The sequence below is a fragment of the Trichomonas vaginalis genome, chromosome III (assembly GCF_026262505.1).
Source record: "Trichomonas vaginalis G3 chromosome III, whole genome shotgun sequence".
In the NCBI taxonomy this organism is placed as follows: domain Eukaryota; phylum Parabasalia; order Trichomonadida; family Trichomonadidae; genus Trichomonas; species Trichomonas vaginalis.
In genome coordinates, this window is record NC_067205.1 from 12,427,314 (window position 1) to 12,453,358 (window position 26,045).

Sequence of the window (26,045 nt, forward strand, 5' to 3'; positions counted from 1 at the left end):
ACAATGAGTTGTCGGTTGTGTTGTATTTCTCTCATAGACGCTGTTTCATTTGACATTTTGATTCTAGATAAAAATGCTTTCAATAGAAAAAGAAATTCAAGAGTTGCTACAACTAAACCATTAGATGAACTTTTTACTAATGTCGGTCAAAAGTTTGAGACAGAGACCGTAAAGCATGAAGGCTATCGTTTTGACTACCCATTAAGATGGCTAAGAGACCCATCTGTCACAAAAGCTATTGGCTTTCGTAGAATGAAGTTCATTTCAGAAGCCATACATGGTTTCCCCATTTACGGTCGGTTTTTGAAGTTCGATACTATAACAAAGAAAAACGTATGTATGAGAAATTTGAACAGGGAAAACTTTTACAAGTTAGTTTGCTTGTAAACTTAGAAACAACTCTTCAAGCTTTTCAAGAAAAAATAAACGATATCTATCTCGAATATGCAAAACAGTATAACATTGACGAAGGAGAATACCATCTCGATATTATTTATGACAGGAAAAATGCAACTGTTAAAATCAATAGAATAGAAGACCTTGGAGAAAACGTTTATATTTCTACAAAATATAAAACTTGGCATGGTATAGATTTATGAGGATGTTAAATCAGCCTGCAGCATATCCAGTACACCCAGACTTTTATGAAGTCGAAAACCTAATGGAACATATGAAAATATTTTCGACCCAGATGCTATTATTGTTCATGCTTCATTTTCTGGCGCCCAAAACTCTTTCTTATGCTTGCAAATGACTTTTACGAAAAACCTATCAAAGTTATACGAACCACCAAGTGGAAGTATTTCAGACTTTCAAGTATGGTTTTACTACAGATGGAAGAAAAAGAATAATTCCATTATACCATGCGTTTTACTTAGAACTTAGTTTCATATACAACTACTCGAACGGTAAAATATAATTTTTTAATACGGTTGAGGTGTTGGATTTGGTTGCCAACTAGACTGTGGTGCAGGTTCAGGCTGTTGTATAACAGGAGCTTGTTCTTCTGGTTCAGGGTCTTTAGGTATAATACCAACAAACTGACCTACTCTTTTTACCAATATTTTTTGACTCCGTTCCAAATTCCTCTTCCTACGGTTTTATTCCATTCCATATACCTCTTCCAACATTTCGAAAGAAGTTTTCCAATCTACTGAAAAAACCCATTTACTATATGTAAAAATCTAATGTCCACCTAGTCTCTTACGTTTCCTGTTGAGTTCCATAGCATTCTTTAACTGGAGCTCATACATTCTGTTTCTCCTCTGGTAGAAAACATATTCTGGGTCAACTCCTGTGTTCGCGTCATCTGCATAAGTTTGTTTATATCCCACTTCAGGGTTTGTATAAAACTCTTTCCATCTCATATTTGCATACCATGGTGGCAAACCTAACGCAGCGTCATTTGACATGGCAGTTTGCATTTGTACATCTGTTGGCACTTGACCATAGTTTGCCATTGCAGTTTGTATTCTAACTTCATTTGGAATATTCTCTGGTTTGGTTGTCCAGGTTGCTGTGCATTCGCTAAGTTCTGTGCGTCCATTTAATATTAGATAAAAATATCTCTTACGAGTACATATACTGAACATTTGCAGGCATTGTTCATCTTCATATTCTCTGTACTTTTCTGCCACGTCAAAGAAATAAATGACACATGGAAAAAACCTAAAACAAGTAGTCCTATTTCAAACCACATTTACTTACTAATAAAATTTCTTTATTGTGACACTTTCTCCAGTTTATAGGTCCTCTCTCATATTCTATCTTGTCATATATAAACTCATAGTCATGTATGTCCTCTAACATCTCATAACGGTTTCCAAACCACTTTTATCGGATGTAAAGTAAAAGCATGGATGGTTTATGTATAACGTCTAAAGTTTTCTAAAGCGTCTCTCAAAGTCCAGTCTACTTGGTATTGAAAATCCCATGTGTTATAGAACGGCGGGTCCACTATAAAGAAAACATTTTCCTTGTCTTTATATTTTTCATACAACTCTGTCCAATAACATCTCACAAACTCTATACCCTCAATATATTTTTCTATGTCCTCTTTGAAAACATTTGTATAGTTAAGATATAAAACTTTTGACATAAGTGTTTCAATGTCATGAACTCTTATAGAACCACTATATAATAGTCTAGCAGATATACTATCCCAGTCTATATATTCTGCTTTTTTCAAAACCTCTCTCACAATATTTTTCTTATCTAATGGTATACGTTCCATCTTACCTATAGGTATCTTTTCTTTTAACTCTTTCAATATATTGTTTGTGTCTGGTATATGTTTGAGACGGTCCATATAGTTGTCGAAGTCATTGCATATAATCTTTGAGTCTGGGAATATTGTATGGCACAAATGGGATATATAGAAACTTCCACCGAACAAATCTACAAATGTTAGACCATTCGGTAGTTTCTTAAGTTCTCTCAATATAATATCTTTACATTTACTCTTATTTCCAAAGAACGGTAACGGAGGTTTTGTAAAATTCATTTATATATAATAATAAAAATGTTTTTCCCTGAAAAGTGACAGAAAAGTGACAAAGCATGAAAACATATATAATTTGTGAAAAGCGACACATTATATAATGTTTTCGACCCAGAAGAAGGCTTCTTCCCAGAAGCAATGGAGGAAGAAGAAGAGTCCTCCGAATTCACACCAGAAGACTAACAATTTTCCGAATAAAAACTTCATTTATACTAAACATCTTCGGGGCTAGAGGGCACGAAGTGCCTGGAAGCCCCACTACCTTTTTTTTTTTTTAAATCTCACCGGAAAAATAACCTCAGTGTGATAAATTTATCACCGGAAAAATTTACAATAAGGTTAATACCGAAAATATCAAAAAATCAACATTTAAGGTTAATTTAAGAGTATGCACTTTTGTCACCTACTCTCAAAAAAATTGAGAGAATGTCAGAAAGTGGTAAGTGCACCCTGAAGTGAACTCCAAAGACAAATGGTAATAACATATTGATAAAAATCTTATTCTTTATTATTAGTTTTTTTGAGTTTTTTATTCAACATTTTGTTAAAAAAAAAATCATTTTTTTCAAAGTACTCTTGAAGCCATTATCTGTTCGATTTCGTCGCAAGACTTCGGGCAAGGGCTGAGTCTCTGGTTTCCTGTCTCAGTTACCAACATATCGTCTTCGATTCTGATTCCTCCGACTTCGTCAGCGAGTTTCAAAGCCCAGTCCCAGTCGACGAATTCGTAGTACGGTGCAGATTTCTCAGCCATGATCTTCTGTATCCTTGTCTTGTGGAAGTAGAGTCCTGGCTCGATTGTTACGATGTTTCCTGGTCTGCAAGTCCTGGCTTCATCGTTTGTGTCCTTTATCAAGTCAGATTTTTCGTAGTTTACGTCGTGAACGTTGCATCCGACGTGATGAGTCAAACTGTGGGGAGTGAAGACTCTTGCGATCTCGTTCTGGTTCTTCTCGTCAACTGTCATCTCTTTCTTGATCAATCCGATGGCTTCCAAGCACTGATACATGTATTTGAACATTGTTTTGTTCATTTCAGCGAAAGTAAGGCCTGGCTTGATCATATTGCAGAGCTCGATCTGCTTCTCGAGTAATATTGAGTATACATTGCGCTGAATTACTGAGAATTTGCCATTAACTGGGAATGTTCTTGTAATATCACCGGCATAGTGGTTCCAGAAGAATCCGCAGTCGAGAAGAAGAAGGTCGCCGTCCTTGCAGACACCTTCGTTAGCGCTGTTGTGGAGATAAACAGCATCTTGGCCGGATGCGGCGATTGTAAGAAAACTTTTCTCTCTGGCGCCGTTCTTGAAGCCGTAGTAAGTAAATTCGGCATCTACTTGTTGCTCGCTCCATCCTGGCTTGATATTCTTCATTACGTGGATTATGGCTTCTGAAGTTAATTCTGCGGCTTTCTTGATCTGTTCGATCTCGTATGGTGTCTTGGCCCTTCTTGCGATGCCAGCAGCTGATGGTAATGCTGTCTGATCGTGCATTTTGATCTGATCTAAGGCTCCATAGACATCTTTGCCTTGAATGTCATGTTTGAGGTCGTCAATGAACTTGACATTGTCTACACCTGTAACTTCCTTGATGGATTCTGGTGTTGGGATTGGTCCTGTCCAGATTTCGTATCTGTCACCATATTTCTCAATATAAAGTGTTGATTGTCCGGTAGCAATGTCAATTGAGATGGCAGCATCGGGTTTCTCCCATCCTGACATCCAATAGAACATGCCTTCTTGATAAAAATGATAATCACTGCCTGCAAATGGTTCTAAGCGCAATTCGGCACCTTTGAATACAATAATGCCATGATCTATTGAGTTTTGCTTGAACACTTCGATAAGGTTCTTGCGATGAAGGCGGAATTCGTCACCTGACATCACAAATTTTGTCACTGACCGATCACTTATAAATTGAATGTATCACTTTTGATCTCCTTCTCCACCTCAAATAATTGTAACATATAATAGCTATATTCATTCTATGTTTATGAAATCTGTCAGTTCACATTTATTGTTTTTCTGTAATTTTGAATGCCAGCGGCATCGAAAGTTTTTCCCTTTCAATGATCGGCGTGAAGCGTCGTATTTTAATACTTGTAGTAAATCTAGAATCGAGTCCAACTCTGTCATGTTGATCACTCTCAAAAAAATTGAGAAAGATCTTTTGCAATATGATTTCACATTTGTGCAATCAACATCAACAGCAAACTTCACAAGCATCATATTGATCTAAGGCATCCATACCATATATCTGATCCCAAAGAATTTAGAAAATAAGACTTTTATAAGGAAATTTTATGACAATTGTATGCAACTGACTACCAAGGCATAATCATATTATTGTGCAGTAAAGTTGATGTGCGTTCATTGTTTAAATCACTATGTTGAAGTTTAATTTATATGAATTCCTATATGAGTGAATGCATTAACTACCATGGTTATACATATGATTGACATTTTACTCTCATACATATGTATAAGAGAATAGCCAATCAGCATTTAATCAATCTTGCATGAATATATGATTTTCCATTAGTTGCTGGGATAGAATCTGAATTACAAAGAGCCAAAAACACCTTTATTAAAGAATCAATATGATATATGCCTAATTTAGAATTTTCTTAAAATTTCTTAGATCAAATTCGATTTCTAATGAGTTTTTCCGTAATTATACTTTAAGATATGCTTATTTTCTTTATTATTTTTATGTCATTATAAATATATTTTCTATCGTTCCATATTTTACAAACCTAATCATAGTGAAATTTTTTTTTCAAAAAATGGAGCTAAAGCTTAAAGTTATTGAGGCTAAGGAGCTTCGTGCCGCGGACATTGGACTTAGCTCAGATCCATACTGCGAAATATCAATCGTCGACAAAGAACAGAAATTCAAAACGAAAGTTATAGAAAAAAATTTAAATCCAGTTTGGAACGAAGAATTCATTATTCCTATTGATAATCAGGAAACAGATGCTTTAAGCATCCAAGTTCTTGACGAAGATGCTGGAAAGGATGATGTCCTTGGCTTCGTAAAAATAAGATTAGATTCATTCAAGCAAGATTACGAAATCACCGATTGGTTCGAATTAGATTCAACTGGACCGCTTAGTGTTATTAATGCCGGCCAGATCCGTTTATCATTAACAATTCAAACAAAGAAATCAGAAACCGAAGAAAAAGTTGACGAAACACCAGCCGAAACAGAGAATACACCTGCAGAGGAAGAAACGAAGCCAGAGGAGGAGCAGCAAGAAGCTGAAAAGCAACCAGAAGAAGCTCAGCCAAATCCAGAACAAAATCAAGAAGAAAAAGCAGCCGAAGAGCCAGCCGAAAACAAAGAACAGAATACTACTACAGAAGAAGCTCCTAAAGAAGAGGAGAAAACAGAAGAAAAGCCAGAAGATGAAAAAGCCGAATCTAAACCAGAAGAAGAGGAAGAATCAGCAGAAAATCAAACAGACGATCAAAAGATAGTCAAACTAAAGGAGCGTATTGACCTTTACCACCAGAAATATCTTGCCATCAAGAATGGCAAGCCAGGACTAGTCATTCCACCACGAGCCGTCCTTAAAATCATCCAATCTCCAACAATACAGCGAAAGCAAGCCGAATTACAGAAGCAGGCCGAGGAAGAAGAAGAAATCCAAGAAGAAGGACTTCCAAACGAAGAAGAAGAGGAAGTACAACAAAACGAGGAAGAAGAGAACCAGCAGAATGAAGAGGAGGAACAGGAAGAACAGCAAGGAAAGGAAGAACTCGAAAACGTCATCAAACAAGTATCAAAGAGAGCTCAAAAGATATACGGAAAACTACTCGAGAAATACCAAGGATTGACTGATAACTCTGAGACTCTCAAGCAGCAGAAGAAGCAGCGCGAGGCAGATAAAGATGAATCTGATCTGACAAAACTTTCTGTCGACAAATTGAAGGAAATCTATAATAAACTTGTTAAGGAAAATAGGGATCTCGATAAGCAGTTGGCTCAGCAGCAACAACAGCAGCCACAACAACAACAGACTGAATAAATAACTCTTTTTACTTTTTGGTTTTTATTTGAATTAATATTAATTTTTTTTATAAACTAGGTTAATCAATTATATAGACACTATTTACTTGATATCCTTTATACTTCGATGATTGGCATTAAGGGTACACTTACGCCCATATGACATAACTTTCAATTCAGATGTTTAAGGTTAATTTTCAATAACGCTTCACGCCAGTTGTCAAAAATTTGAATTAAAGTCAGATTGGCGTAAGTGCAGCCTTAAACTCGCTACATTTCAATGTAAATTATTGAAAATTTGATAGATCTGTCATTTGCCATTCAGTTTCAAATGAGCCATTTTAATCTTCTTGAGTAAATGTTGCTTCCTCATATTTCGATAATACTTTTGATAGGCAATACTTATTAGAATCACTTGACCTACTCTCAATTATTTGACTTTAGGGCACCTAAAATTTGGTTTCTTGTAAATTGAGAGCATACCAAGTAATGTGAGTATGTCATGCAGTAGGAAGTGTACTATTTCAAGTCCTATTACTTTTCATTTTAATTCATTCTATTTCGTTAAAATTGTTCTACTTCAATGGTATTATGTTATTCCATCAAATGGATAGAATGTATTCAAGGCATATTGTACTAATTAATACATGAATTTGTAAACTTTACGTATAGTTTACTTGATCACTTGTTTTATTCGTTCAAGTAAAGCAATTTTATTTTGCACACCTACATCATTAGTGAAAATAACAATATCTAAGGAATAATTGTTTAATACAAAAAGGACTATATAAGGGTTTAAATTATTTTTGCTTGTTGCACTATGAAATGGAGTACATCCAATGACATTGAAATTGCAGTTGACGATAGGTTGCTATTTGGCCGAATATGAAAACCAAGAATAAGGAAATCTTGGTTTAGGAGTGTAAAAACACAACCAAGACAAAATATGAATCCTTTATTGATTTTAATCATTAATTTTTTTTAAAATGGATTTCCAGCCAATTGCACGTGTATCATTTAATCTTGAGAATACAAATCTAAACACATTCCCGCATGACTTTGCATTCTTGATTGATGATAAAAGGTATGAATGCTATCTACAGCAAGTTTTAATTGTTTCTGGACTAATCCAAAAAATCTATAGGCAAGACAATAGAATCAAAGAGTACAGAATTAACTCAACAAAAGATCCACATCATTATTTTCCATTGTTTATGCAACTAATTTCGGGAAAACTTATTCATATCACTTTCGAGAACTCTTTCTTTTTCAAAATTATTGCAGACGAACTTGAGATTCCAAGCTTAGCAAATAGTGCTATAGAAAATCAAAAAATCCAAGTAAATAACGAAAATTTATGTAAAATTTTAGAAATATACGACGAATATAAATGTAATTACTCAAATCTTATAGACTACCTTGCCAAAAACTGGAGTTACTTCTCGAATACAGCTCCAATGTCAAAACTTCCACTTCATATTTTACAAGAAATTCTAAACTCCGATAATTTCAACCAAACCAACGAAGGACCTGTTATCGAATGGATACACAATTTAGTCCTAATAAGAGGTCCAGAATTTCGTTCTTTATACAATACAAGGCCTTTTGAGAAATTAACTTCCAAACAAATGTCGGAGGTAGTCATTCCCGATATAAGCTACGATTATATTGATCCTCAGTTATGGAATTCTCTTACTAAACGTCTTATTCTTCCACTTTGTACTGAAGAAGAAGAAAATGCAGAACAAAATGAAGAAGCAAACCCTGAGGAAGAGGCAGTAGAACCCAATCAAGCCAGTTCGCAGCAATCCAATCAGAATGACGATATATCTTCCCAAGATAACCAAAGCCACAGTTCTCAGCAACAACAACCGCCAGCCCAACAACAGCAGTTCCAATACATGCCGCAGCAGACTCAGCAATTGCAAACTCCTACATTATCTCAAATTATTCAGTCCCAGCAAGAAGCTGCCGAAGCCGAAGCCGCACAACAGCAACAGTTACAAGCTCAACAAGCTGCAGCAGCGCAGCCGAAATATCCAGCCGGAACAAAAATACTCGAATACCAAACAAACGTAATTGGTACAATCGTTGATGAGTATCCGAATGAACTTGTTGGTGTTGTAACATATTTGAAGCTCCAATACCCTGATTCTTGGAAGACATTAATTTATGTTACAGGAGGAGGCAACAAATGCAACAGAATCCTTCAGATATTTAATTTCAATGATCTGTTCTCATCATGGTGGGATACTTACAGCGGAAACGGCTTCCAAAAGAAAGATGCTTGGTTAACCGTCAAATTTAACAACCACCGACTCGAAATGACTGGCTATACACTTGGCTCATGCGCGAGGAATAGAAATAGCCACCAGCCAAGAGTTTGGAAGGTTGAAGGATCAAATGACAATGAAACGTGGTTCAAAGTCAACGAACAAAAGACAAATAAGATGAACATGGCCACACCTCTCGTTTACTTCGATATGAAGAAGACAAAACCTTATTCTTACTTTAGATGGACGATGATTGAGAATAATACGACAAAGTCAATGACCAACCAGTACGAATTCAGTATTTGTGCTTTAGAACTGTTCGGTATTTTAATTCCTATTAGATAATAGATAAATAGATATTTTATTTAAAAAATTTTAAAGATTTTTATGTAAATGCATATGATTGGTATATAAAATATGTGTTTCTAAACATTTGTCATTAAAAATGCAATTTTTAAATCAAAATGAAGCTATCATTCTAAGTGAGATAAATATGTGTGAGCTTCGCGACAATGAAATATCTTGATTACGATGGAATATATAACATCCGATGAATTTTTTAAAATCCTATCAAAATGTTGAACATACCATATCATAAGACAAAAATAACACTAGTCACATTATTGCATTGGGGATTAATAGGTTACAAATGTAAATTGCAAGAGAAATGGTTAAGGGTGCACCCGCATGTACGTTTATTTGAGAGGAGGAGGATTACCCTCTCAATTTTGAATGCTTCGTTAACTTAATATCTCGATGAATATTGGATTAAAATTGAATTTGCCCATACCAATATATCTGATACAATATCCTTAAGTTTTACTAAAAAGAATTTTTTAAAATCCCTGCAGATTCGGGGATTTTTAAATTATAGATCCAAGGTGATGTGATTTTTGCATCCCTGGGATGGACGATACACCCAAAGTGTCACCTTTTTGGGATAACATGAATTTTAAATATCATGAGAGTTCTGCAAACCATATGCACAATATCTATTCAGCCTGACTTCTTGTATATATGAGTTAGACTTCTTAAATATTGTGCTTGGGGCGATATAAGCATTTCCGAGATTACCATCGTGCTCTATAGTATGCTACTTCTCCCTGGTTCTAGCTCAGTTCCAAGGATATTGGCGTTCAAGGATTTGGCAAGGTCCTTCCGAAGTCTCTCATTCGATGAGAGATTTCGGAAGAATCTTGCCTTAAAGTACTCCAACTCTTGTTCTTTTGTTCCTAAATAGTGAGAAAAGTTATTTGACTACTTAAGGTAGAGATTATCCGAGGTCCCTCATTTGATGAGAGGCCTCGGATAATCTCTGCCTTAAAATTGTACACTTGTAGTCCATGAGAGTGTAAGTATACATTGATAGGACAGCTTTCTTCTGAAGTCTTAGATTTGATGAGAACCTCAGAAGAAAACTTTCATATTTTATAGTAAAAGGAGTTTCAGGAGCTCCAAAGCTCCCTTTCGTAAGGAATAGGAGCTTTGGAGCTCCTGGTTCGTAGATGTGCTTCGCATCTTTCATCAGCAAAGGACATTTACCATCTGGGACTCTGTTGATGGAGACTCAGGAGCTCCAAAGCTCCCTTTAGTAAGGATTAGAAGCTTTGAAGCTCCTGGTTCGTAGACGTGTTTCGCATCTTTCATCAGAAGAGGCCCAAATGGTAAATAGCCTCTGCTGATGAGCTTCAGGAGCTCCAAGGCTCCCTCTCGTAACGATTAGGAGCTTTGTAGCTCCTGAAGGTAAGGTAGGATTGCTCTGATCTCTAATCAGTAGATGCCATGCCTCATTATGAACTCTACTGACAAGAGATCAAGAGCTCCAAGGACTCCCTTTTTAGTTAGTGGCGTTCTCACCATTTAGTAGGATTGCTGATCCTACTAATGAAGTGATCACTTAGTATACGTTTTGAATAAATTGAATTTTTTTTAGAATTTAGTATTTTTTATAGACATCACATGTATATTATAAATACATAAATATATTCTTTAATTCAAAAAATTCAATTCGGTTTTGGGATGGGTATCCCAGCCCCAAGTATTCAATTTTATTCAATTTTTAAAGAATTTTGGGTTGGGATGCCCAGACCAAAACAAGCTTTATATTTTGATGTGTAGATACGTATGTGTGCATCATTGTTGTGTTATATATTATGTTTTTAATGAAAAAAAAATCTGATTCAAAAAAAATTATCACTAATTAGTTGATAATATAAAGAAAAAATAGATAAATTGTATGTTTTGAGAGTATTTATCCACATTCACTCATATGAATTTCATTAAATAGTGTCTTTTTACTCCCAAATTTATTTTGAATTATTGAAATCAAAGAAAAAAAATCAGAAAAATTTCTCGAAATTTTTATTTTCAAAAAAAATTTGGATTTTATATTGAAAACTGACACTGGGAGGACGATAGGGCTGGGATTGGAGATACCCCGCTCACTTGGGAAAAATACGGATCTATATTTAAATTTTTTGATTTTTTTCGCAAATTTTTCGAAAAAAAATATTTTCAGAAGAGCCTTAACGGCTAAGTTTTATGTTTAATGTTGAGTATCAAAAAGAATGGGCATCTGATATAGCCATCATATATCCCAGAAGCAAATAAAAATTCTGACTTTTTAAGCATAAAAAATGAAATTTTATTTTTTGCAAAAAACAGGCCACCCGGATGTACGTTTATTTGAGAGGAGGAGGATTAAATTTTTGAAAGCACTAAAATTTGTAAATATGCTAGTTATATAATAATATGCATTATTTTAAAAAATAAAAATTAAAGCACGTTAAAATCTTTTTTGATGAATTTTTACAAAAGCTACTCAGGATAATGCAAGATATGAGTAGTTAAACATAAATTTCAAATCAGATTTTACTTATAATAAATATTTTAAATTTCCGAAAATTAAGTTCAGATCGACTCTATACGTAGTAAATACTAAATAAGGTGCCAAAAACCTATTAAACAGTATCAAAACTATCAAGATTGTAATGTTTTTGAAGAAAAATTTATAGAATTATGGACTTCAAACAGATATTATGTAAATAAAAATAATATAATGAATTTATTTATTCGTATAATAGCAGTAATAAGTCGATTATTCACTTCTACTTCTGAGATTTGAATTTAATTTCGACAGAAAAAGAGATTCAAGAGGAAAATACTAGGGGATACAAACAGCCACCATGACAGGATTATTATGGAGCCAAGTTGTATTTTTTGATATTTTTAGAGTTTTCCTACCTATTTAGGTACCAAGTTATTGCTTAAAAATTAAGGTTCTAAATTCTGAAGTTTACATGATCCTCCCGGGCGCACCCTTAAGATAATTGAATTCCAAAAATATTGATGCACATTTGTTTATAAGTGATATATGAATGATTTGGAAATTATATTGATAAATGTTCTGTGGTTTGAGAAGCTAAATAATGATGTTATTCAATCGGATTAGATATGAAATTAAATGAATCAAAATAAAAATAGATTCCTTGCATTTTCTATTACGATGTTTGCCAACCCAAATAATTTCATCCAATTTTTTCCCGCAATAATTTACAAAATAATCGTCGTTTAGTAGTGATGGAGGGAAAAAGATTCCATTTCTTTCTTTCGCCAATGAAAGATGATGAAGCTACGCAAAACTCTTTCATCCACGAAAACAGAAACAACTTGCCAGGAATAGAAGAGAATTTTTATTCTCAAACGCTCCAATCTTTGTTATTAGGTGTACAAAGGCACAAAACACAAATGCAAAGAAATTTACAGCAAGGGCATTCGAAAAACTTAGGTTTTCTCATCTCAATTTTTCATGATGATCGTTTTGATATGTTAAATTTGCCAAATAAATTATTTGAAGACTTTAATGTATCATTTAATTTTGAGTTTCATCCCAAAGTGTTTACTTTAGCACTTGGAGATGGCTCTAATCCTAGAACTTTCCAATATAATACAAAATCACGTGAATTAATACGATGCTCGGAAACAGGATGCATATCTGAGGAGTTGCTTCAACTTTTTAATACATTCGGCAAAATACAATGGACAGATGGCTCAATAATAGTCAGAATTACAGATTATCGCTTTGAACCTCAAAGAACATATACATATCCACTTACAATAGGTCAAGATGTTATTCTTTCCTTTGGAGCTAAGGCTCTTTCTGAAGAAGAACATCTCGAAGCGCAGAAAAATATTTTATTAGTCGCAAATCCAGATTTGACACTTGATCCTTCACCTGATGTCGCCAGAATTAATTGTGTTCTCGATGATCGTATCAAAATGTGGGATTCTGGACCAGATAAGAAAGAAAATTCATCATCTTTCAACCAGCAGCCAATTATACAGTCACAGCCAAGTTCTACACCTAAGAAACCGATTTCTACGATCAAACTGAAGAAGAATCCTCAGCCAATCTACTTCCCGCCTACTATTTTCTCCATTTTCACTAATACTAATCAGCCATTGCCGCCGAAGTAATATGTATTTATGATGTTGTGTAATAAATATAATTTTTCGATATTTATTTGATTTTTTAAAATTTCTCATTTAATATCAAATTTTTATGAACAAATTCCAATAAATTTCCTCACATTGATAAAATGTTCCATATAAAAGCTTAATAAATTCATAAATTTGCTCAAAAAATTCAAATAATTTAACAATAAATGCAATGTTTGTGCTTGAAAAATAAATTTTATTGTGTTGTTGTTATATTTCTTTAGTTATTTTTTGATGAACGATTATTCTTATCAAAACATCTGACGTTTATAAAAAAAATTATCGAAAAATGAGCGCAAAGATACCACCAGCTCGTAGATTTCCAAAGAGGCTATCACAGCAGGAATTAAAAGATAAAACAACTAAATATATGAACGATAATGGCGCTGATAACCATTACAAAGCGCAATATTATCTTGAAGCTGCAAATCTCGTTGTAGGAATGAAAGATCCTAAATTCTTTACATTGCAGCCAAATACACATCATACAGATTATAAAAATCAAGCATGGAATATAGTTTACCAACTTGTTCTTCAGTTTCTCGAAGAAAACAACATGAAGTTAACAATAGATACAATAACCAAAGAGTGTGGATCAGCTGGTCTTCCAAAGAATGATTCTGACATTGGTAGCGTTGATGATTACATGGAAAGATTATTAGACATTTCTGAATCACTTGCATCTAAGCAATTCCAAGCTAGAGTTGCTGAATGGAAGGCAGAAGATGCTAAAGGATTACAAAAGTAAGTTAGAAACGAAGAAAATCGTTTTCTTCTACTTTCTCCAGCTTGTTTTTATGTGTATATGCTCTTCAACTTTAATTTCAACCTCAGATGTTAAAATTAAAAACTTATTTATTCTAGATTTAAAAAAATTATTTTTTATCACAGACTTTAACATATTCATTTGGCATATTAAACATATATTTTACGCAATCGAAATACGTCAAATGAATACGTTAAAGTTTGTGATACACAATCGAAATCCTTTAATGAAAACCAAATTTGATTTATATGTTGTAGTATAGAATATGCAAATTGTTTCTATGATTCAACATAGAAGCTTTTAGTAGAATATTTGTTATATGTGGAACAAAACCATATCTAATACTTATAATTCAGATAATCCTAAGTTCTTAGGTCATTCAGGTGCTAGTGGATAAGTAAAAGTACTTTTATGTAAATCACTCACAGCGATTCTAATTCATTTTTGAGATACTTTTTAAGGAATATTACATAATTGACATAAATACGGAAGTTAAGCCGACAATATAAGTTTATTGATGAACACATTATTGTTTTCGACTTTACTATTGTCATTGTGTCATTTTATACCTATAGACTTAATCCAAAATCTTTGTGGTTATTATTTTCCACAAGTATAGCATAGCCTCCTTTTCTCTAGATGAATTTTTAAGATTTTTATATAATAAAATATAGATATACGACTTTTATATTTTTTCATGTCTAATCAAGACATTCACCCAAACAAATACAGTGAATTGCGAAGTATCTGTAAATATTATATCGATTCATATAATGCGTTGTATCAGCTTAAAATGGAAAAAGAAGAAGAATTAAAATCAATTTACAAAATAATCAAAACAGAATTGATTGACTCAAATAAATTTCCTCCCCAAATGATAATGAAAGACATTTTGAATATCATTCCGTATAATAATCGCTATACAAAGTCATATTTATATCTTGCCAAACTAATATCTGATGATTATAAGGTAACAGAACTCGGCCCTATCGATTTCATCCCGAAATTCCTGTTTTACAAAGAATATGAAATTATATTAGGCAAATTTGAAAAAAATACACCAGAAAACCTCGAAATTCATTCAGAAAATACAATTTACAGAGCAATTATGTATAATGACTTAGAAAATTTCATTTCATTCACTGAAAGAGATGGATTTGATAAAAATAAAAGACTTGCATGCAGATTATATCCATTTTCTAATACAGTATATCCATTTTCTAAAAAAGGATATTCATTACTTGAATTATGTTGTTACCACGGGGCTGTTGATTGTTTCAAGTTTTTAAGAACAAAATTTAACTCAGAAATAACTGAAACATGTCTAGAATTTTCATTTTTAGGAGGAAATCAAGAGATCATGAGTGAATGTTTGAAACATCAAAAACCAAATAAAGAATGCATGCGATATGCAATTATTTCTCACAACATTGATTTTGTTACGTTCTTGATGAATGAATACAAAATAAACATCGATTTAGATCAGTGTAGAACTTATAATAATCTTGATGCACTCTTAGTTTATTATGATCAAACTAATGATTTTAACAAATGCTTTGTTTATTCAGCAAGTTTTTGCATATTACCCCTTTGCGCTTATTTCATTTCAATTGGTGTAAATATCAATAAAAATAATGAATATGGACAAACTGCTCTTATTATTGCAGCATTTTATAATAACAAAGAAATTACAGAACTTCTTCTTTCACATGGTGCAAATATCAATGAAAAAGATCAAAATGGAGACACCGCTCTTAATTATGCAGCATTAAAGAATAGTAGAAAAGAAATAGTCGAACTTCTTATTTCACATGGTGCAAATATTAATGAAACAAATAAATCTTTTCAAACCGCTCTTCATTGTGCAGCATTAAAGAATAGTAGAAAAGAAATAGTCGAACTTCTTATTTCACATGGTGCAAATATTAATGAAATAGATCAATATGGTAGAACCGCTCTTCATATTGCAGCAATGAATAAAAATAAAGAAACAGTTGAACTTCTTATTTCACATGGTGCAGAATAATAATTTTTATACATAAGAAACAATCGAACTTCTCTTTCATTTACTGCTCTTCACCTTGCAGCAATGAATAATAAAGGTAAAGAAATAGCCGAATTCCTTATTTCACATGGTGCAAATATTAATGAAATAGATCAATATGGTCGAACCGCTCTTCACCTTGCAGCAATGAATAATAATGGTAAAGAAACAGTCGAACTTCTTATTTCACATGGTGCAAATATTAGTGAAATAGATCAATATGGTAGAACCGCTCTTCATATTGCAGCAATGAATAAAAATAAAGAAACAGTTGAACTTCTTATTTCACATGGTGCAGAATAATAATTTTTATACATAAGAAACAATCGAACTTCTCTTTCATTTACTGATATTTTCATCGATGAATTTTAATGAATGCATACTATGGAAGAAAATTAGATTGTGTTTAGTTTAGAAGAAAAGAGATGCATCAAATATAAGGATGAACTTCCCTTCATTTTGCATCAAAATTTAAAAAATGCAAATAGTAAGATCGCCAAAAAAATTGCGGAAATTAAAAACTGCAGTTTGTAAACTTTCTGACACTAAAATTTTTTTTGGTCCTTTCAAAGTTTTTGACAATGTCAAAAAGTATACATCGGGGCTCTCAATTTTCCTCTCAAACGGCGGTTTTTTAAAAACGATCATTTTTTCATCGATCTTAAATGTTTGCTTTTTATAAAAATGAATACTTTAGAAATAAAACAATACAAATAAAAATAAAAAATATATACTTAATCTGTTAGGAAACTGAACTGATCTCCACAAACAATTTCGATCAGTCCTTTTCCTGCAGTAGAAGTTATGATTTTGGAATAAGCGGAAAGTCCACTTGCGTTGAATTTCTCCTTCTGAACAATATCGTAAATCTGCTGGAATGCGCTGCGAATGTTATTTTCACTTATCATCAGCCATTTCTCCAAAACATTGGCACTCGCGCAATTAGAAACAGCAGAAATGAATTTAAGTACTTCAACGCAGTATTCGTATGGTCTACTCTTGAATATTGATGTCATCTGGTTCTGGAAGAACTCAGGTAACAAACTTGTCATATTCAAAAGAAAAATTTTTGTCAAAAAGTGCCAACATGATTTACAAGAATTATCTTCTCTTACTAAACCAGCGAGAAACACCATCCAGAACTGGTTTGAAGGCGCAAAAGTGGTTCCCTCGAAAAGAAGAAGTGCCAGGGAATCGAATAAGCAGTTACTTATCGAAACATCGGATTGGCAAACTATGGAAACAATTTGTTGCATGATTGTTGTACGACTTTTCTTGAATTCCTCGTCATTCCGCTCTAAAAAGAGACTGTCTTTGAGGAATATTGGTACTAAGTCATGCAATATCACGTAACATGTTGGTTCCATTGCAGAACTGAAACATTTGATCATAGATTGAAGCTGGGAATTGGTTATAACGGGGTAATTCAGCTGGTAAAGGTACTTTAAGCAGAATCTGACTAATGGAACAAGCAATTTTGGGTTCTTTGACACCATAAATAAATCAAATTGCAAAAGTTCCTGAGATAAGCCTCTCAACGCATCGCTATATATGAACATATTCATGATTCGGTTCACATACTCTTCGTTGTCGTCCAATTCGCTCTCAAGTAACATGGAAAATACAATAATCGGCGCTGGACTGAAAATTGCAACTTGAAATGGCCTGTACGGTATCGTTAAACAAAGGATAATGATGTCCATGGCTCGTGCACGCTCTTCTTTGCTCTTTTTGAAAGCATTTATAATGGCAGATTGATCGTATCTTATTTCTCTGGCTGTATCGTAAAACTGATGAGTTATTATTTGTGAAATAACTTCATTCTGCTCGTTTACGTACTCGTGAATCGTGTATAATAGGGCGGAAGTGACAATCATTTGGTAAGAACGCGCAAATTTCGATTCCACGTATAAAGGAAGTGAATAACAGATGGGAGATACACGGGGAATGAAGTTAAACCTTCCAATAAAATTACATAAAACTTTTAAGAAGGAAGGATTGGACAATAGTAGGTCAAAATAATTCTCTGAAGCCATGGAAGTAAGAAAAGCGTCTGTAAAATATAAAATTTTGGAAGCAACGACAGTTGAAGTACAATCTTCGCAAATCTTAAGGAGAACGGGGAAATACATGAAATCAAAGAGTTTTATATTCTTCTCCGTTGTAATTCTGATGGATTTCAGCGAGTAATCCGATAAAATTATTGAATGAATTATTTCTTCTTTCGTCATCGATTGATCGCCTTGATATGTTTGCCCTTGCTCTATATAGTCTGTCGGTGTCGGTTTAAATGTGGCACCTGTCGGTCCAAAATTGATGATTTCTAAAACATAATCTTTCCATTTCTCTAATAAGAAGATTAATTCATCAATTTGTGACGGAATACAATTCTTCTTTGTATAATTGAATACTCTACGCCAATTGTCTGTATGATATTCTGGGCAAATGGCAAATTTATTTGTATATGCTTCTCTGAGTGATTTAATTGTCTCACGAATAACGCGTATAGTCTGTGGTTTGAATTCACAATCTGGACATTGAAGAGATTGACGTTGTGGCTGAATAATTTCTTTATAATCTAATGAATTTGGAGTTTCGAAGTTTAAGTCTTTAGGATGTGTAGGTAGTTTCATTTTCTTGAGATAGTTTGTCCAGTTTGTCAATGCGTTTTTGTAATCCTCGAATGTTTTGAACATTGTTGGTTTTGGTTCTTGCGGATAACATATTGTATTCCAAGGAGGTTCTGCTGTAATATAGTCTCCTATAGTTGGAGTTTGATGAGATTTTGGTAATGGCGTTTTAAATTCTCGATCTGGTAATATTAATTTTTCAGTTATGCATGTAGTAAAGATTTCATCTAAATTCTGTTTTGATAAGAGTAGTTTTGGGTTTTTCTTGGAAGTAAACTTGTATGATTGACTTATTTCCCTAGGAAGTCGTACCGGAGGTCGTGAATAGAACAAAGATGTAGGAAGTGGTAGTATAAAATGATTGTTTCTTGCCTTTTTGATCTCTTTAGCCCAGTTTCTCGCTCCAATCTCGTAATCTGGATAAGAAGGAAATTCTGACGGAATTGGCAATGGAGAAATAGCCGGAAAATTAGAAACAGTGGGCTTATAATCCTTAGTAAATGATGTATTTTGATCTGCAAGGAAGACAACATTACAACCTGAGTAATCTAATCCCAGGTTTTTCGCATCTTCCTGCATTAATGAAGAAATTTTACAAAAATTGGATTCCATATGATATAAGGAAAATATGTTAGTTATTAATTGCAAAAATCTCTTTGAATTTTTGAGTTTACAAAAAAAATTCAAACAATTCAAGAAAAAAACAAAGATGATGTTCTGGATCCTGTTATCTAAAATCACTCCAAATTTGACGATCAGACGAGTGGGATAAAGTCAAAATTGAATCACTCCTTTTTTTATCCTTCATTTTTCGTTATTCTGCCAAAAATTCAAGCCGTAATAATGAACAATTTAGAATCTCCACATGTTAAGGTCCTTATTTTTGGAATATTGTTTATGGATACATTAAACTTATGATGAGTTTTTTTTTTATTCTGAAAATATCTATAGTTAGATTGAGGAATAGATTTAACTTGTTTTAAAAATCGTTTTGCATATACTAAAATAAAATATAAATACGAGAAACATTTTATTAAATTTCAAAGTCAAAATCTTCTTCACCAAATTCAAGATCCTCTTCTTCCTGATTATTTCCATCATCGATGTCTATTTCTTCACCATCTACTACATCTGAAACAACATCTTCGACTTCTTCAAATGCAGGAGCATCCCAACCACTTTTAGCTGCTTGTGGCTTTGTATTCTTTGATGGTGGTGAAGGAGGAGCTCCTGAATCAGATCTGTCACTAAATGATACACTATCAAATGTAGATTTCTTTTGAGGAGGCTGATTTCTTTTAATTACAGGTAATTGTTTCGGAACTATTGGGATATCTTCCTCTTCTTCCTCTTCCTCGAGATCATCCATCATCGAGTTGGCATGCTGTGTAGGTGGCTCGGCCATTGGAACAGCATCCCATGGACTTTTCTTCTTCTGATCTGCAATCTTCGGGGACATTGGAGGACTTGGATTTCTTTTGGCTGGTGCTGGTTGTGGTTGTGTAGCTAGTCTGTTATTTGTAGTATCTTCGCGTTTCTGAGTAGCTGGCTGTGGTTTGGAATTCTGATTTAAGAATGACTGCCTTGCTGGCTGTTCTTCTACCTTTCTCTGTTGCTGCTGCTGCGGTGCTTCGCGTCTTGTAGGAGCTGGTTGTGGCTGTGAAGTTCTAACTGGCTCTGGAGCTGGTTTGTTGGAAACTGGCTGAGTTCTAGATGGTTCTGGTTTTGTTTGAGCTGGGGCTTTTGAAGTTGGTCTCTTTTGTGTTTGTGGGGGCTGATATGTTTGTTCATTCTGAATATTTTGAGTAGCACCTGATTTCTTAGCAGCACGACGCTGTGAATATTTTCCTGTAAACTCTGCAACTCTTGCAGAAAATGTTTTGCGCTTTAATTGGTTAGAGATCTTTAATAATGGTTTAAGAAAATCTTCTGCTTTTGTATTTGGATCTCCATCTGGTATTTGTTGTCCTTGTAATTCGATATCTATTGCATTGATTGTTTGTTCCATGCCATTTTCTTGTAAAAAGGTCATAATGATCGAATATGCTTGATTCCATGCATTTGAGTCGCGAATTTTAATTTCTGGTTGAATTGATGAGAAAATAGGTTCATCAAAGCCAACAACTTCTTCTGCAATTTTAACAACGTATTTAGATTGAGAAACATAGTCAACACCTTTCTCTGTTAGTGTTTGACGTGTTCGTTGAAGAAGCTCCTCTTTAGATACTTGAGGAGGAAACTGACGACAGCGGTGTTGTGAGTTTCTCATCAAATTCTAAAAATTTGTAAACGGGCACTTTCTTTACATGAATAAAAAAGATAGTTAATGCAATGGTTATGTTAAATTGGTCCCAACAAAATTGATTTATGCTATTTTATATAAAGATAAGAAATATTCTTGGACAAATTATACTGATTGAGACCTTACAATGAGCTTAATAAACTTAACACTTCATATTTAATTCATTTTAATCTTCTCATTCATATAATGTTGAAGAATAATAAAATTTGTAATGAAAACTCAAATTCGGATCAATTACTAACATCGATATAACTTATTAGAAGATGTATTGTAAAACTAATCACTTTGTCAAAATCATTTGTTCAAGGAATGAGTTCATCAGTATTTACTGCCGTAGACATATCAAGCGAAGATCATAGTTTTGAAAGTATTAAGTATATAGGAAAAGACTGTAAAAGTAGTATATGCCTTTGCGCTGTTTCAACAGAGTCTTCGGCATTATTTTCAGCAATTACAAATGAGTTAAATCCAATTGGATTTTTCTTAGCCGATATTAGTGATATATCAAATCCTATTGAATATGCTAATGGAATAGAACCAAAATTGATGTTTTTACGTTCATTTAGGAATGAAGTTTTTAAAATTGGCGATATTACATTAGTCAACTTTTCAAATTATGCTGTATGTCATCAAGAATTAGCTCAGCTTTTAATAGATACAATTTCTCCAAAATCAATTTACGTTTTTAACACGATTTCATTAACAGACACTAGCAAAAATAGCGATGATATTAGTTTTACAGAGTTTACAAATATGAAAAATGCATCAGAAGAAGAAAAATATAAAATTCCGAAATTAGTCAAAGGAATATCAGCTTCTATTATCACTTACTCATTTATTCAGCAAGAATTACAATACAAAGTATCAATTTTAGAAACAAAAAGAAAAACAATCTCTCAGGAAGATTTTAAAGTATGGACAAAGATCATTCTTGATATAATTGAAGATGATAAGAAGAAGAATAACTCAGTTACTCCTAATCTCACATCAGAAGACGTGATTAATCTTTCTCATCATAACTTACTTCTATCTCAAAATATTACACTTCCGCAATGAATCTTTTGCCATATTATTGATTATTTTATGGATTGTCTGTTTGTTAACTTTATAATTGAAAATAAAATTAGTCTTAAGAATATTTATAAGAATCTTTTGAAGCACCCACCTAATTTTTATTTAACTTACTTATTTTCAGTATGATTACTTATGAGTATCTCTAATTTACCATGAAATTAAAGTGGATCTATAATGAATAGACATCTGTAGCAAAAGTGATGCATTTGGAAAGTTTGATATAAGACTTGTGCATTGAATGTATTAATACAGAGATATTTACTGCAACATATGAAGTTTTAGAAGCATTGTTAACAATGTTTTTGATGTTATTTATATTTTTATTATAAAAATATGTTGCAGAGCAACCACCTGGTGTATAATGTGCTAGAAAAGAATCGAAAATACTGCATCATGAATGTAATAATTCCCATTTCTACCTGATTAATGTCTGTGCTAAAAAGAGCTGCTGACTGATTGATTTTTTTCAATACGTATTTCTGAGTGTTGTTTCATACGAATAATGCTGTAGTTGATATCTAGCAGGGAAATCAATTTCCCATTAAAAAAAATTCCTTTCAAACAAGCATTTATTAGCACATCATCAGCACTCTATTTGGCTTCATCTTTTATTGAAAAAGAAATGTTAGATTAACATTTTATTTGAAAGATTGAAAAAAAATTATAAAATAATTAATCATATAATGTATCTTTAAAATGATGTACTTGAACAAAATGAGAATATCAAGTTTAGTTAATAATTTCTTCGAGAGGATCGTCCTGGTTCGAGAAGTCCATGAAGAAGTTTCCATGGGCGTCATCGAACTGGTGGTTCTGGTAAGTATCGCATGGGTAGTAAAGGTCTGGCTCGTTCAGAGGCTCGTGTTTGCGAATGCACGCTTCTGCGTCACCTCCGAAGTTGTTATTGCTCATTTTAACTTCTTCTCCGAAGTTGAAGACTGTCTGTTGTCTGTCGTTTTGTGAAGAGAACACGTTATCGTGGACTGTCAAAAATGAGAGATATCCGTATATCGCAGTACCATTTTTAGCTTGTGTATTGAGGAAGCAAGAGTTAGAGATCTCACTTTCGTAGACTTCTCTTGAATCTCTGATGTAAATTGCGCCACCGTATAAAGCAGCACGAGTATTGATGAATTTGCATTTATTAACGTAGAGTGTGGACTTAGAAGCATAGATTGAGCCACCACGCTGGCCGATACTGTCCTTGAAAATGCAATTTCTGAACATCATATCAGCACCGTAGCCGAAGATTGAAGAAGTATTTTCGAATTGGCAGTCAATAAATTCTACTTGAGCTTCTGAGAGAGCCTTGAATGGTTTGCCCTTAAGATTCTTGAAATTGCAGTTTATGAAAACCCAAACACCGCCAGAGCATGAGAATAAGTCTGCTGTTGAATCTTCGAATGTGCAATCTTGGAAAATCATCATTGGATAAACAGACCATGTGTGTTGACGAGACATAATCAATTTCTGGAAATTACGGAATGTAAAACCAACCATCTTGCACCATGTGAAACGGCGTTGGTTTTCAAGATAATACATAACACCGCCTGTTAAAAAGCTGCCATCAATTACAGTTCCTTCTTCACGTGCCATAAGTGTGACATTTGATTGAGCGGCGTTCTCAATTAAATCGGAAAATTCTGACGGATATGATGGTGGATATACTATTTTGTCCTTTAAATGAATTACATCTGCACAGCGAAGTGTCAACATCGCTTCGTTAAAAGAACACTCTGATGTGAAACAATCACCTGTGCCTTGTTGAGATGCATAAAGATTGGTCGAATCTCTGCAACTAACTCCGCAAAAGAATAAGGAAATCATTGAAGGGTGATGTCAAAACCGTATTTTAGCTTTACGTGACCAAATTTCATCATATTAAATACTTTTGGAAGTTTGAAAAACAGAAATATAATTACAAAACTTATATGAATATCAATCAATTAACAAATGAAAATTTATGAAATCAATTTCGAAAAATTGGATTAGTCATTCACTCTATAGTTAGATATCTTTGTTTATTTTAGATATGGGTATGCAATTTCACTAATTTCAGAGAATGTTGGCAGAAAGATTGATTTATTCAAATTTTGTTTTAATGGAATTGGAGTTCAATATCCTTGGCTAATGCATTCTTATAAGATAAAACGATGAATACATATATCGCGGTTAATCAAATTAACTCAAAATTGGAATAAATATTCGAAATCTTAGAAAAAACATAGTTTACTAAGGAAGAAAAAGTAAAAATGTATTTGATTTGATGACAGTATTAATATCAATGTTTATTTTTTACAACATTTCGCGTTCATCTGGATTTTGAATTAAATTCAAGATATCAACCATCCATTTAGCATTTTCGTGCGTATCCTTGTATGCCTTGATAGCTTCCGGTAATTTTTCTGGAGTATTTTGAGCAGCGTCCATAATTGCGTTGAAATATCTTCCTTCGAAGTTAACTTTGATGGATGGACACTGGTAAACGATATTATCGTATTCCTTAATTGCTCCTTGAAGGTCTCCAGCAGCCAAACGGCATAATTCAGCGACAACAAACGTACTTTGAGCTGAAGTCTGTGTTAGAGGGATTTGATTGCGAAGAGTAGCTGCTTCTGTGAAAGACTTTGCTGCTTCGTTGTAATTCCTCTTTTCACAGAAAAGATAAGCTTTCTTTTCATGAATAGAAGCCTGAAGTGCTGAAACGTCTGGCATATCTGTAAGTAAGCCGAGTGCCTTATTGTATGCTTGTATAGCTAAATCATAAGCTTGTTCTTTTTCGAGTAATTCGCATGATTTGACAATTAACTGTGCAGATTTAGCTGGGGAGTCAAGAGTGCATAAAATATCAACCGCTTTATCTAATGCTTCGTGCGCTTTGGCTGTCATTGCTTGAACTTTGAAAAACATAAGAGTAGAATCGATATAATGGCTCGATGCTGAGTTATCATCGCCTACATTGTGTAATGCATCAGCTGCCATAAGGAAACACTCGCCAGCCTTTTCAAAATTACGATCTATTTTATATAAACGCGCAGCATGGCAAAACTTATCAGAAGCATCGTAAGCTTTGTCCTTCTTTGAACCGAAAAACTTCTTAAGTGCTTTCTGACCTTCTGCTATTAATCCTTCTGCTTTTGGATTCGACATTATAAAATGTGAATTTTTTATGAAAAATTTTTGACGATACGATAATAAAAAAACTAATTAAGTTAACTTTAACCGATTGTATCTCGATATCAATGTCAGAATACCGTCGAAAAATTAAAAAATTCTTTAATTTAAAATAACAAACCAATAAAAAATAGATCGAATAAAAGTAAAATTGTACATATTAGCATCTGTTATAATTCTGAATCATGATTATAATTCCCAATTTTCTCAATAAATCAGATTTCAATAGAAAATTGATATTTCTTCTTATTTTTTAATAATTTTGAAAATTTCTCATATCTAATTGAAGTACTAAATCGCTATATTCATTGGTGGATATATGAGTCAATGCAATTTATTTCACAATTATTTATTAAATTTAATTTTTTGACGAATTTTAATTTAGATTTCAAGCTTAGAAACATTAAAAGCAACCAACATTTATTAATATATATTTTCATACATAAATATGTTGATTTAAAAGGCAATACATATGATAAACCTATTAAAAAAAAATTAATATTTCACTAGTTTTATTTCATTTGTAGTTTCCATATATATATATTAGTTAGATGATGATAATATACTCTTAAACGTTTGGTAGATTTGATGTGCTTTGTTCTCATTTTGGGAGTAAATTAAGAAAAAAGTTTTGTACTAGCTTCAAGTCGCACAAACAATTTATTATCAGAAAACACATGTAGTATCGTTAAAAAATCGAATGTAATTAAAATAATAATGTGCATGCAAACAGAATAATATTGCCTTTTCTATTTTCTTCAATACTTTACCA

At 33.2% G+C, this 26,045-nt stretch overlaps 13 protein-coding genes across 13 annotated transcripts, besides 6 other annotated features; 7 read left to right on the forward strand and 6 right to left on the reverse strand.

The window, feature by feature from the left end:
* Positions 1-2,776: part of a mobile genetic element that runs on past the window's edge.
* Positions 2,777-2,909: a mobile genetic element.
* A 13-nt stretch (positions 2,910-2,922) lies between these two features.
* Positions 2,923-2,955: a mobile genetic element.
* A 43-nt stretch (positions 2,956-2,998) lies between these two features.
* TVAGG3_0688950 (clan MG aminopeptidase P-like metallopeptidase) lies at positions 2,999-4,460 on the reverse strand (the record flags this gene model as incomplete). The annotated part of the gene is made up of 1 exon (XM_001311593.2): positions 3,066-4,385. The coding sequence occupies one exon, from the start codon at positions 4,383-4,385 to the stop codon at positions 3,066-3,068; it is 1,320 nt and encodes a 439-aa protein (XP_001311594.1).
* An 821-nt stretch (positions 4,461-5,281) lies between these two features.
* Positions 5,282-6,532, forward strand: TVAGG3_0688960 (C2 domain-containing protein family; the record flags this gene model as incomplete). Its single annotated transcript, XM_001311592.2, has 1 exon — positions 5,288-6,532. One exon carries the CDS (start codon positions 5,288-5,290, stop codon positions 6,530-6,532), a length of 1,245 nt encoding a protein of 414 aa, XP_001311593.1.
* Positions 6,533-6,651: 119 nt separating this feature from the next.
* Positions 6,652-6,778: a mobile genetic element.
* Positions 6,779-7,488: 710 nt separating this feature from the next.
* Positions 7,489-9,175, forward strand: TVAGG3_0688980 (uncharacterized protein; the record flags this gene model as incomplete). The annotated part of the gene is made up of 1 exon (XM_001311591.1): positions 7,500-9,131. One exon carries the CDS (start codon positions 7,500-7,502, stop codon positions 9,129-9,131), a length of 1,632 nt encoding a protein of 543 aa, XP_001311592.1.
* Positions 9,176-9,655: 480 nt separating this feature from the next.
* Positions 9,656-11,253: a mobile genetic element.
* TVAGG3_0689000 (uncharacterized protein) lies at positions 10,060-10,311 on the reverse strand (the record flags this gene model as incomplete). The annotated part of the gene is made up of 1 exon (XM_001311590.1): positions 10,060-10,311. The coding sequence occupies one exon, from the start codon at positions 10,309-10,311 to the stop codon at positions 10,060-10,062; it is 252 nt and encodes an 83-aa protein (XP_001311591.1).
* Positions 11,251-12,106: a mobile genetic element.
* A 245-nt stretch (positions 12,107-12,351) lies between these two features.
* Positions 12,352-13,283, forward strand: TVAGG3_0689020 (Spt20 family; the record flags this gene model as incomplete). The annotated part of the gene is made up of 1 exon (XM_001311589.1): positions 12,402-13,262. The coding sequence occupies one exon, from the start codon at positions 12,402-12,404 to the stop codon at positions 13,260-13,262; it is 861 nt and encodes a 286-aa protein (XP_001311590.1).
* A 283-nt stretch (positions 13,284-13,566) lies between these two features.
* Positions 13,567-14,145, forward strand: TVAGG3_0689030 (uncharacterized protein; the record flags this gene model as incomplete). The annotated part of the gene is made up of 1 exon (XM_001311588.1): positions 13,573-14,031. The coding sequence occupies one exon, from the start codon at positions 13,573-13,575 to the stop codon at positions 14,029-14,031; it is 459 nt and encodes a 152-aa protein (XP_001311589.1).
* Positions 14,146-14,746: 601 nt separating this feature from the next.
* Positions 14,747-16,075, forward strand: TVAGG3_0689040 (protein ubiquitination; the record flags this gene model as incomplete). Its single annotated transcript, XM_001311587.1, has 1 exon — positions 14,747-16,075. One exon carries the CDS (start codon positions 14,747-14,749, stop codon positions 16,073-16,075), a length of 1,329 nt encoding a protein of 442 aa, XP_001311588.1.
* Positions 16,076-16,138: 63 nt separating this feature from the next.
* Positions 16,139-16,396, forward strand: TVAGG3_0689050 (Ankyrin repeat family; the record flags this gene model as incomplete). The annotated part of the gene is made up of 1 exon (XM_001311586.2): positions 16,139-16,396. One exon carries the CDS (start codon positions 16,139-16,141, stop codon positions 16,394-16,396), a length of 258 nt encoding a protein of 85 aa, XP_001311587.2.
* A 388-nt stretch (positions 16,397-16,784) lies between these two features.
* TVAGG3_0689060 (SCA1 complex scaffold protein SCAA family) lies at positions 16,785-19,504 on the reverse strand (the record flags this gene model as incomplete). The annotated part of the gene is made up of 1 exon (XM_001311585.1): positions 16,828-19,302. The coding sequence occupies one exon, from the start codon at positions 19,300-19,302 to the stop codon at positions 16,828-16,830; it is 2,475 nt and encodes an 824-aa protein (XP_001311586.1).
* Positions 19,505-19,621: 117 nt separating this feature from the next.
* On the reverse strand, positions 19,622-20,992 carry TVAGG3_0689070 (uncharacterized protein; the record flags this gene model as incomplete). The annotated part of the gene is made up of 1 exon (XM_001311584.1): positions 19,757-20,992. The coding sequence occupies one exon, from the start codon at positions 20,990-20,992 to the stop codon at positions 19,757-19,759; it is 1,236 nt and encodes a 411-aa protein (XP_001311585.1).
* A 342-nt stretch (positions 20,993-21,334) lies between these two features.
* On the forward strand, positions 21,335-22,081 carry TVAGG3_0689080 (uncharacterized protein; the record flags this gene model as incomplete). The annotated part of the gene is made up of 1 exon (XM_001311583.1): positions 21,335-22,081. One exon carries the CDS (start codon positions 21,335-21,337, stop codon positions 22,079-22,081), a length of 747 nt encoding a protein of 248 aa, XP_001311584.1.
* A 697-nt stretch (positions 22,082-22,778) lies between these two features.
* On the reverse strand, positions 22,779-23,926 carry TVAGG3_0689090 (pectin lyase-like family; the record flags this gene model as incomplete). The annotated part of the gene is made up of 1 exon (XM_001311582.2): positions 22,829-23,926. One exon carries the CDS (start codon positions 23,924-23,926, stop codon positions 22,829-22,831), a length of 1,098 nt encoding a protein of 365 aa, XP_001311583.1.
* Positions 23,927-24,363: 437 nt separating this feature from the next.
* On the reverse strand, positions 24,364-25,249 carry TVAGG3_0689100 (SNARE complex disassembly protein family; the record flags this gene model as incomplete). The annotated part of the gene is made up of 1 exon (XM_001311581.2): positions 24,395-25,249. The coding sequence occupies one exon, from the start codon at positions 25,247-25,249 to the stop codon at positions 24,395-24,397; it is 855 nt and encodes a 284-aa protein (XP_001311582.1).
* Positions 25,250-26,045: the final 796 nt, after the last annotated feature.